The sequence below is a fragment of the Orycteropus afer genome, unplaced genomic scaffold (genome assembly GCF_000298275.1).
Source record: "Orycteropus afer afer isolate SDZICR_OR568_19922 unplaced genomic scaffold, OryAfe1.0 scaffold00124, whole genome shotgun sequence".
Lineage (NCBI taxonomy): Eukaryota > Metazoa > Chordata > Mammalia > Tubulidentata > Orycteropodidae > Orycteropus > Orycteropus afer.
The window spans coordinates 1,238,611-1,251,042 of record NW_006921711.1 but is presented as its reverse complement, the minus strand read 5'-3'; the positions used below and the strand labels follow the sequence as shown (position 1 = coordinate 1,251,042).

Sequence of the window (12,432 nt, the reverse complement as noted above, 5' to 3'; positions counted from 1 at the left end):
AGAAGGAAGGTTGGGCAATCCTACTTCCGTAGTGATACTGCCTCAGAAACCCAAGGAGGGGTCGCTATGAGTCGGGGCTGACTCAACGGCAAACAACAACAACAACATGTGGAATAATATATTGCAGCATTTTTCATTGAATCAGTTAAGCCTGCCAAGATTCAGAAGTAAATTTAAAGACAGGCATAGATCTCAACCAGTCATTAACACAGTATTTACATAATTTAAGAGATTTTGAAATTTTTGAAAACACAACAAAACAAACACTGCTAAATACTGATTATCAAGCAATTCACCATCACAGAAACTTTAGAAAGAAACAAGGAAATCATGAAAGTCCTCCAGAATTACTGAGTACCAGAGATCAATTTTGTATAACCACATACTACACCATCACTGACACACTTGAATCTTGCACGAGAAGATTGGTGAAAATGTATGAAGTTCTTTCAAATGGATTTTCCTTCTTAAACAGGGTGGATATACCTGATGAAGAATTATGAAACAATCCAAGAAATTAGTGCAGACTTTTCCCAATGACTTAAAAACAAACCTTTTGGAGGAGTGTGACAATTTCATTCTTACATGAGAATTAAGTTTATAAATTCAGTAAAGATAAATTTTAATCATATAGGCATGTATGAATCCATAATAGATGATAAAATACAATGAATATTTCCCAATATTGGAATTGTTTTATGCATACTCCTAACATTACTGATCACAAACTGCACATCAGAATGCTCATGTTCATTTCTAAAGAGTCTCAAAACCCCTTAGCATACAACAATGATTCAAGGAACACTTAATTCATTATCCTTATTGTGTATGGAAGTAGATATTGTTCAGCAGCTTAACTATGATGAAATCACTGAATAATTTTTAAGAGCAAAGAATAGACACGTTTTTAAATATAACATGTTAGAGATGAAAGATCTATCTAAAAATAAAATATAGTAACTTGTAGTATTTGTTTTCTGATCAATACACTTCCTTCTGTGACACCTTTTTATTTGTTTATTTATAATTAGAACTCACTGCCATTGAGACAATTCCAACTCATATCAACCCCCACTGGGTTTCTGAGGTGGTAACTTTTTACAGAAGTTAGAGCTGCCTCATCTTCCTTCCATAGAGCAGCTGGTGGTTTTGAACGGCCAACTTTCTGACGAGCAGTAAAATGCCTTAAGTACTAAGCCATCAAATTATGAAAGATGCATAAAAATTAAAGTATGATCTGTTTAAAGCAAAATTAGTGAAAGTCAGATTTTGTTGTTGGAGATAACAGAATTTTACAATAATTGTTGAACAACTAAGTTCACTGACTCCTCTTCTTTATTGTAAAATATGTGGAATATTCTTTTTTGTAGGAAAAAAAAATAGTTCACAGTAAATATCTTAGTACCTCACATCCACCAAACTTTTATGATTCAGCTCATCTTATCCCACTAAAATGGCATACGCCACTTTTGCATTCAATCACTAATATTACAGTTGCATTTAAAAAGATATTATATCCCAGGTAGGTACACACTTCTTAAAACGATCAACTGTAGGGTATCAGAAGGGTAATATTTATTTGCATAGAGAGATAGCTCAGAGGGCAGGAATGCAGTGAAAAGAAGGACCCAGGGAAAAGATAACCACAGGGAGGAAGTGGGATAAAGCTGTTTCATTATGGGGATTGCAGTCAATGTCAATGAATTGTATGAACTGTTGTATGGAAAATGAATTTGCTCTGTAAACTTTCACCCAAATCACAATAAAAAATAAAAATAAAATTGAAGAAAAAAGAAGTAAGGCATTTGACTGCTAACCAGAAGGCTGGCAGTTCAAACCCACCAGCCACTCCTTGGAAGGAAGGTTGGGCAATTTACTTCTGCAGTGATACCGCCTCAGAAACCCAAGGAGGCGTCACTATGAGTCAGATCTGACTTGATAGCAGTGAGGTTGGTTTGGTTTATCTATATATAAAACTGTATCTATCTATCTATATATCTATATAACTCTATAAATCTATATATAAAACTCTGTATCTTTCTCTCTCTATGTATAAATCACATATCTGTTCAAATGCATGAGAAAGCAGAGGATAGCGCACCACAGATTATCAGTATTTAGGGCACTCACATGCCATACCTCTGCCCTGATTCACTCTTTCTCAACCCTAAAGTAGATGTTATGTAAGAGAATGCCCCATTTAAGAGGTCAAAAGGCAGATAATATCTTCTGACATTTGTTTTCACATCTACCAAACCATATATATTTTTTTCTCTTAGTAATCCCAAATCCTAACTCAGAGAGAATATGAAATCCACCGTTTTATTTCCATTGTTGTTGTTGTTGTTGTTATGTGCCATCGAGTCAAACCCGACTCATAGCGACCCCTCCTTGGGTTTCCAAGGCAGTATCACTACGGAAGTAGGATTGCCCAACCTTCCTTCCGAGGAGTGGCTGGTGGGTTTGAACCGCCAGCCATCTGGTTAGCAGGCAAGTGTCTTAGCCACTATGCTACCAGAGCTCCCTTAAATCACATTTTGAATTTTCTTGGAAAGATAAATCTTTATAATCTAAATTATTATTTCTTCCAAATTAAATTACTTAAAAAAATATGTAACAAGGCTCAACTGGCAAAACATAATACATAAAAATCTTGTTCTACAACCTACTTTGGTGAGTAGCGATTGGGGTCTTAAAAGCTTTTGGGTGGCCATCTAAGATGCAGCTAATGGTCTCCTCTTATCTGAAGCAAAGAAGAGTGAAGAAAACCAAGGACATTTGGAAACAATCAGCCCCTGGATACAATGGATCTCGAGACCAGAAGAACTAGCTGGTGCCCAGCTAACAATGCCAACCACTCTGGAAGGGATCAAAACTGGAGATCCTGGATAGAGTGGGAGGAAAAATGTTGAACAAAATTCAAAAACACAGTAACAACCAGAATTACTGGTCAGATGGAGTCTGGTGGGACCCCAAAGACTATGGCCCTCAGATACACTTTGGGCCTGGGATAAAACTCAATCCCAAGGGCTGGCTCTCAGCCCAATAGCAGTAAGACTTATATGCAGAACATCCAACCTGGGGCGATGCACCCATCTACTCTAAGGAGATACATCCCTTGGAGCAATTGGCCATGGGGCACCAGAGGGTCAGCATTCACATAGAGGAAAAGCTGGATAGACAAGAATGCATAACTATGAAGGGCACAGGGATTTGGGGGGGGTGGGTATCGCTGGGAAGGAAGAGGAAGAGAATGGATTAGGTTTGGGGATGGTGATTGGGGAGTGAAACCAAATGTACATGAACTGTTGAATGTAAAACAAATTCTGCTCTGTAAATTTGCATCCAAAGCACAATGCAAAAAAAACAAAAACAAAAAACAAAACAAGAATATAGGAGTAGAAGGGACAGATCTCAATATAAAAACAGGTATTTATGAAAAATGTAAAGCTAACAGCATTTTCAATGGAGAAAGACTGAGAGCTTTCCCATTAAGATCAGGAACAAGATAGGGATGCCCAGTCTTACCACTGCTATTAAACATCATGGAAAGTCCTAGCCAGAATAATTTGGCTAGAAAAAATATATATATAAATAAATATATAACAGAAGGTATCCAAATTGGGAAGGAGGAAGTAACTATCTCTTTTCTCAGATGACATGAGATGACGTCCTACTAACACACTCCACCCAACCTCTCCATAACAGAGATCTGGAAAAACTGAGTGAAACAGATACAAATAATTATCTTGGAATTCTGAACATTAAATGAGAGAATAAAGAATTAGATTGAGTACTGTTTGGAAAAAGAATATGTAACTCCACATGAAATTTTACCTTAAATAATTTAATTGCTTCTGTTTGTAGAGCTTCAGAAGGTAGTGTTGTCAGAGGGGAAATGATTCCTTCTTTGCTGTGACACAGAGCAGGATGTCTCCATATCTGAGAGGCTAAATATAAGAATAAAATAGGACCAGCAAACAGAAACAATCACTTATTGTGGTCTCCCATTAAATTAACACTTTAGAAATTAGCTCTCAGGCCTGTCCTACAACTTTAAGGCATAAGGTCAAGAAAACCTTTGGCAACAAAGTTTTATTTTTGGACTGAGAAAAAAGATCCCAAGTTTTTCTTTGATATATGCCAATATTATACTAGGAGCTGAGTATGTAGTTTTGAACAAAAACAGACATAGTCTGTGCTCTCTTGATGTTTATCACCCAGGAGGCAGGGCTTTTTCAGTTTTCAGGCCATTGGAATTCTTGTTTTGGATAAAATGAACCTAGAAGAGTTTGGCCTAATGCATTAGATTTATACAAGTCTACCATGGCACTATCATATTATTAAAATGTACTAAAGATAGGTAACCTAGGTAGAGAGATAATTATACATAAGCAGCTGAGGAAAGATCTAGAGAGAAGCCAAAGTAGGAGGAGATACAAAGATAATGAAGGACATGAAGTCATTCCCACAAAGCAGCATTTATTAAATTCTTATGCTGGACAGTGAAAATGAAATATGGTTTTTGTTATTTTGTAAAGCACAGGATATAATCTAGACTCTGAATAAGAAATATTCAGCCATAAAAAAAATAATTTTAATTTAGATGCAAAGCAACAAATGTAGAAGAGTTACATGAAAGTACATTGGGACATAATTTTAACATTTATTAAGCCCCTTCTATGAGCCAGATGGGAGCTCTGGTGGCATAGTGCCTAAGGCATTTCACTACTAACCAGAAGGCTGGCAGTTCAAACCCACCAGCTACTCTACAGAAGGAAGATTGGGCAATCTACCTCCGTAGAGATACCACCTCGGAAACCCAAGGAGGATTCGCTACCAGTTGGAAACGACTTGACGGCAGTGAGTTTGCTTTGGTGTTTGGATGAGCAAGATGTTGAGCTGGAGAGCCCCTAAGGGTAAATAGTATTTCATCAGACTGGTGAGGAACGGGATGGAAGGAGGGCATTCCAAGCAAGGGAGCTCTATTGTGAGCAAAGGCAGGGAGTGTGACAGGACATACCATACTAAGAAAGAGTGGTGTCCTCAGAGCCTAAGAACCACAGTGAGAACTCTGGCCCATCACCAGCAAAACAAATGAAAAGGTGAGTGCATTGCAGGGCAACAGGGACACACAAGGTAAAAACTCCATGAAGATAAGAGGGTTAAGGTCCATTTCATAAACCAGAAAGCCTCATAGGCTCTGAACTTACCAGGTTCTCCTTCTATATTTAGCAATTTGCAAACGAGTTGTTCAAATTCAGATCCAACATTTACATTGTTACTTCCAGCTGCAACAGTCAGATGATAAAGCCAAGTGTCCTTAAAATCAAAATGGATTAATAAAAATGTTATCATATAGGAAAAAACAAATTTTATAAACTGTACAAAACTTTGAGGCTAAAAAACACCACATTCATTAATTTTTAAAGAATAACTAAAAACCACCTAAATCAAACAAACCAAACTCACTGCCATGGAGTTGGACCTGACTCATAGTGACCCCTCCTTGGGTTTCTGAAGTGGTATCACTATGGAAGTAGATTGCCCAATCTTCCTTCTGAGGAGTGGCTGGTGGGCTTGAACCCCCAGTCTTGTGGTTAGCAGTCAAATGCCTTAGGCACTATGCTACCTAATCAAGCTATTCTAAGGTAGGCTCACTTAAATTGTGTTCATGTTACCATATTATGTTTCCACTGTTTACATTTTTATTATTTTCTATAGGTGTTTCTTAGAAAAGCATGACAAAATTGAGAGGAATAAAATGCTGAGACAAGAATAAATATAACTAGTCCATTTTCTTTTAAGAAATACAATAAATTCTATCAAACTAAAAATCTGACTCCCAAACTAACATATACAGAATACTTAAGAAATTTAGAAAGTTTAAAGACAAAAATAATACTAAAATTTCCACTCTCCAAAGATAGCTACTAGCATATTTCCTTCTGGTCTTCTACTCCCCTCTATGAAAATACATATGTATTATATTTTTATATAATTAAGATTATTCTAAATAGATTATTAGGATTTCTGAATATTCTGGTATAAGGACTGCCCCTTGTTGTTACAAATTCTTTATAAATAAGTTTTAATGGCTACACGATATTCTATTATATGGCATACCATATATATTTATCAATTTCTATTGTTGAACATTTAGAAAGTTACAAATTTCTTACTCTAAAGTGAGTATCTATTAAGTAAGAAGGTGAGTGTAAGTGCATCTGTTATATTTTCTGTGTTTGAAATATTTCAGAAATAAAAATAAAATTTATTTTTTATAAGAATATAGTGCTCAACAAATTTATATATACAACTTTGCATTTATCATCATTTTCTTAGTATATAGTCTTTGAAGTAGAATTATCAGTCATCACTAGGGTATAAACATGAATTCTTGAACTCTTAAAACATCTGAGTTTTGAAACTCTTGAAACCTACTTTCCAGAGAGTTTATACCAATTTGAAACCTGATTAATAACATACTAGGGTATTTCCCTCTTCGTATCCTCTTCAAGTTATAATTTTTTCAATTTTTGATAATTTGATAGATAACAAAAGCTAGATGATTTTTCAAAATCTGCATTTCTTTCATTACAAATGAGTTTAAACATTAAACATTTGTACATTTTTTCTCCTAAATAAGTTGTTTCCTATTTTTATTAGAAACATAGTGCTTTTCAAATCAACAGGGAGGAAAAGCAGAGGCAAGTGTTCAGGAACAAGGGCTTTGAAATGGAAACAGGGAACCCAGGGAGGATATGAGAAGACTGCTGTTACACTAAGAAGATTGCAACTAATCTTACAAAACAAAAAAATGTTTAAATTATTGAATGGAAAATCAATTTGTTCCGTAAACTTTCACTCAAACTACAACTTAAAAAAAAAAAAGAAAAGTAAACCAATAAACACTATGACCAGAAAAAAAAATAAAGAAAGAAATAAGGGCTCAAATACCAACTCTGCCTCCTAGATGTATGACCACAGGAAAGTTACCTTACCTTTGGGCTCTTCACATTTTCCATCAGTGAATGGGAATAAGATCACCTCCCTCAGAGTTATTGTAAGAATGAAAAAGAATATCATATGTAAGGCATTTAGCACTTTGTCTATCAACTATATCCACTGTGATATACTGCCTCTTTTGAGTGGGAAAGTACTTTCCAGTCAGAGATTAGATAAATGCTCACATAGTTTTCTCTTAGGTATTTTTTAAAAGTTATTACTTCATTTAACTCTTTTAATTCTTTAAATTAATCTGGAAGTTATTTTGCTTATATGATGTGAGGTGAAAAACTAAAACTAGTGCTGTTCTAAATAGTCAATTTCCTCAATATAATACACTTACAATACTATGTATTGAGCAGTCCATCACTTTCCCGTTATTTTGTGAAGGCTTCTTTATAAAATATGAGTATACATACATATAATACATATAACTAGTTACACTTGTATGTAAACTGAAATTTACTTAAAATAACTGAAAAATATGAACTGGAGACCTTAGATTCACCAAAAATTATCCATTCTGAGAGACCCACATTTTCAACCGAAGGTCCTTTTGTCCTCTACCTTCACACTAATTTCAACCTTGAGACCACTTTTGTCAGTAAGACTAAAAAACAACATTTAAATAAGGCTTATTTCCAAGGATGCAAAGAATCTCTGAGAAAAGAGCTAAAAGTCTTCAGCAAAGTTCTCTTCTTCATTCCCATAAAACTGATTTGAAAATCATTACTAATACCTGAATGATATTACCTAAATCATTCCAAATCAAGCAGTTCAAATCAGCATGTCTGTCAATACCTTTTCATGCTTGGATCCAATTAGAAGGTAAGTTGGACCTTGGTCTCTGGGGTGAATAACGATGGTGTAATGTGTGGATAAAAGACTACGCCCACTGGCCTCATAATCTTCATCGGAATCACAGGATCTATCAACTTCTTCAACTTTAGCCTCCCAGAGTTTGATCTGACCTAACGGAAACTAAAGTAAATGTTAGTAATTATGAGGAAGGTACTTTTCTAATTCTTTCCTACTAAAATTTTTCATAATCCTTTTCATTCTTATCTTTGTAAAGCATACTTAAAAAAAAAAAAAAAAAGATACCTAAAGGTAATTTGATTATCTATGTGTAGTTGCAACAACCAAAATGCTCAATTGTATATAAAAGAACAATATGAATACTAAACATTCAACTTTGGAGGAGAAAATAAGAAGCTATTTCTGCCGCTGTAATGTGAATGGTACACAGACTATTACCAGTACAGTTGTCACCTCATCAATAGTTCCTACTCATCGTGATCCCATGTGTATCAGCAAAGAACTGTGCTTCTTAGGATTTTCAATGGCTGGCTCTGTGGAAGTAGATCTCCAGGACTGTCTTCTGAGGAACCTCTTGGAACCTCTTGAACCCCCAGCTTTGGCTTAGTAGCCACGTTAACTGTTTATACCATCCAGGAAAATACACGGTCTTCTTCAAATTTACAACTTCTAACATATTTGACCAAGTATGCAGTTCAGTAAAAGTTCATTATAACTTCAAGGGCATTTATCATCATACATTTTCATGCTCACTACCAGAGCTCGGTGACTGGACTCTTTTTTCCATCTCCAACATATGTTGGCTTCTCTGAAATTTTCAACTCTAAACCCACTATCTTTACTTAGGTATCTAATAGCATCTCAAACTTGTTTAAAACTCAGCTGCTAACTTCCTCTCCATAACCTGCTCTGTCATAGCTTTTCCCCATCTCAGTAGATGGTAACTTTTTCTTTCCAGCTGTTTAGGCCAAAAATCTTGCTATAATCCTCAATCCTTTATCTCATAGCCCATATGTTATTGGTCAAAAAATTCTGTCAGCTGTCAGTAAGACTTGCAAAATATATTCAGAATCTGATCACTCCCTCACACTTTTATTGCCCCCACCAAGCCACAATCATCTCTGGGCTGGATTACTGTAAGAGTATCCTGCTCAAGACAAACTAAGTTTTAAAAAAAAAAAAAAGAGTACCCTGCTCAAATAATTTCTTTTAGAAGGATCACCACAAGGCTGGCCCATATGAGGAAGAGGTTAAAGATATTTCAAATGTTCAATCTTTCCAAACTGCTGTACAACTGCCATCAACACTAACATTAATTACTCCTCCTCCCCTCGGTACTCTCCCTCTCATTTTAGGGTTCTGTAATTCACTCTAAGAGAACTCTCGTAGTGGAGTGCCTAAGGCACTTGACTGCTAACCAGAAGGCTGGTGGTTCAAATCCACCAGCAACTCCTCGGAAGGAAGATGGGGCAATCTACTTCTGTAGTGATACTGCCTCGGAAATCCAAGGAAGGGTTGTTATGAGTTGGGTCCGACTCGACGGCACATAACAACAACAACAATTTACCCTAATGTCTCACAGAACTCAGAAATCAGCAAAGAAATGGCTCATGAAGTTGTGGATGGTGATGAGTCACAAATCTGTGGATCAGGCATCAGTGTGGAGGATTCTCGTCATTCACATGGTTGCAGGGGCCAAGGAACCCAAATCAGCAGCTCAAATGACAGGCTGCTGCCTCACAAGGCTACGGAAGCTAGTGAATCAGGTCGGACAATAGACTGCTGTCTCAAGTCCTGAGAACCAGAGGTCAGATGATGACAAATCAGATGTAGGGTACAAAGTCAGAGACAGAACTTGGTCAGTTGTTGTTGTTGTTAGGTGCTGTCGAGTCATCTCCGACTCACAGCAACCTTATGTACAACAGAATAAAACACTGCCTGGTCCTGTGCCAGCCTCATGATCCCTGCTATACCTGAGACCATTGCTGCAGCCACTGTGTCTATCCATCTCATTGAGGACCTTCCTCTTTTTCATTGACCCTCCACTTTACCAAGCATGATATCCTTCTCCAGAGAATGGTCCCTTCTGACAACATGACCAAAGTAGGTAAGATGAAGTCTGGCCATCCTTGCTTCCAAGGAGCATTCTGGCTACACTTCTTCCAGCACAGATTTGTTAGCTCTTTTAGCAGTCCATGGTACTTACACTGTTCTTCACCAACACCACAACTCAAAAGCATCAACTCTTCTTTGGTCTTCCTTATTCATAATCCAACTCTCACATGCATATGAGGTGACTGAAAATACCATGGCTTGGGAGAGGTGTATCTTAGTCTTCAAGGAGACATCTTTGCTCTTCAGCACTTGAAAAAGGTCTTTTGCCCAATGCAATAAGTCTTCTGATGTCTTGGCTGCTGCTTCCATTGGTGCTGATTGTAGAAACAAGCAATATGAAGTCCTAAACATCTTTGTCAGAACATTCACATATATTGGATGCATACCCTCAAGGAAACTAAGAATAGTGACTTGAGTCACACCCTGTAGGAAGGTGGTGGTGACTCAAGACAGATCCTATCCTAACCCTGCTTCATTAACATGATGAACAACTTACTCCAAAATGGGACCATAACCACAGGCACAGAGGCTAGGATTTACAGTACATCACAAAATAGAGGTCTGTGGCTAGAGAGTTCATATTAAGTAATTCACTGCACTGCACACGACAATTAATCTCGTCCTTATTCTCTTCAGTCTATTTGTAAAAAGCAGTGATAGTGTTCCTGTTAAACATATTGCTGTTGTTGTTGTTAGGTGACGTTGAGTTGGTTGTGACTCAGACCCCATGTACAACAGAATGAAACAATGCCCATTTCTGTGCCATCCTCACAATTGTTGCTGTGTTTGAGCCCACTGTTACAGCCATGGTGTCAATCCATCTCATTGAGGGTCTTCCTCTTTTTTGTTGACCCTCTACTTTATTAAGCATGATGTCCTTCTCTAGGGACTGGTCCCTCCTGATGATATGACCAAAGGACATAAGACAAAGTCTTGCCATCCTTGCTTCTAAGGAGCATTCTAGCTGTACTTTTTGAAGACAGATTGTTCATTCTTCTGGCAGTCCATGGTATACTCAATATTCTTTACCAACAACACAATTCAAAGGCATCAGTTCTTCTTACATATAGGTCAGATGGTGCCACTGCTCTGCTAACCACTGACTTCTCATTTTACTTGGAGTAAAAGCCAAAGACCTTACTACAACCTTGAAGACTCCCTATCATTTAGCTCCTTACATATCTGATTGGGAGCCCTGGTACTGTAGTGGTTAAAGTACTCAGCCGCTAACTGAAAAGTCAGCAGCTCAAACCCAAAAGATGTGGCAGTTTCTTCCACAAAGATTTATAGCCTTGGAAACCCTGAGGGGCAGTTCTACTCTGTGCTATTGAGTTGTTATAAGCCGGAATTGACTTGACTGCAATACTTGAATAGCCTATCTAAAATGCAATATTACCTGTCTATTAGCCGATTAATAGTGAAAAATTAATTCATTTCATTAAATGTGTCCTGCATACAAAACATGATTTTCCTTCATTAAATTAATTACAATTATTATACTATTTTTACTAAATTACTTTGTAGAAGTTACTACGTGCAAAGCAGTATGCCAGGCGCTGAATTGAAAATTTACTTCTGAAGGAGAAAAGAAAAATTAACGTATTTAGACTTCCAGAAAAAGAAAGGTAGTATTAAAAAAGGGAAAAATAATAAGGCAGAAAAGTCAAAACAAAAAAAAGCAAGCTTGAAAATATGGAATAAATAAAATTAATTCTACCATAACACATAACAATAGTCAAAAACCAAAAACCAAAACTCACTGCTGTCAAGTCGGAGCCAACTCAGTGACCCCTCCTTGGGTTTCCGAGGCAGTATCACTACAGAAGTAGATTGATTGCCCAACCTTCCTTCCCAGGAGTGGCTGGTGGGTTTGAACTGCCAGCCTTTGGGTTAGCAGTCAAATGCCTTAGGCCCTATGCTGCCAGAGCTCTCATAACAATAGTATCTGAATTATACAAAGATAATAATACAGGTGTACCTTGCTTTAGGCACACCCAAACACATGAAAATCTAGGTTCCGTCCACCCTAATATTTAAAGATGATTATTCATTTTACTAAAGAATTCATCATGATTCCCTAAACAGTGATTAAACTTAATGATTTTTAATATTTTAAGGGAAAAAACCAAACATACATGCAGATTTAAAAAAATGTTTCTAAAACATCTATAGCACAAAATGAAGTAGGCCTATATTGATTCACATGTATTCTCACTACTTTTTTCCAGTAACTATAATGGACAATAGATTCCTGCTTATCTACATTCTTCTGACTTGTTTTTTTTTTTTTTTTGAAACAACAGGATCAATTTTTATCAAATTATTTTTCAGCTTATAAAAACAAAATCACACACTTGACAAGCTCTGGTGGTGTAGTGCCTAAGCCATTTGACTGCTAACCAGAAGGCTTGTGGTTCAAACCTACCAGCAGCTCCTTGGAAGGAAGACTGAGCAATCTACTTCCGTGAAGATACTGCCTCGGAAACCCAA

The 12,432-nt window shown here is 36.8% G+C and overlaps 1 protein-coding gene across 1 annotated transcript in view; it reads right to left on the bottom strand.

The window, feature by feature from the left end:
* Positions 1-12,432, bottom strand: part of PLEKHH2 (pleckstrin homology, MyTH4 and FERM domain containing H2) — a 287,878-nt gene that overhangs the window by 124,956 nt on the left and 150,490 nt on the right. Inside the window, exons 16-18 of the mRNA XM_007944379.1 lie at positions 7,810-7,989; positions 5,214-5,322; positions 3,838-3,950 (exon numbers count right to left, since the gene is read on the bottom strand). Coding sequence (XP_007942570.1) covers positions 3,838-3,950; positions 5,214-5,322; positions 7,810-7,989 — 402 coding nt within the window. The remainder of the gene's footprint in view (positions 1-3,837; positions 3,951-5,213; positions 5,323-7,809; positions 7,990-12,432) is intronic.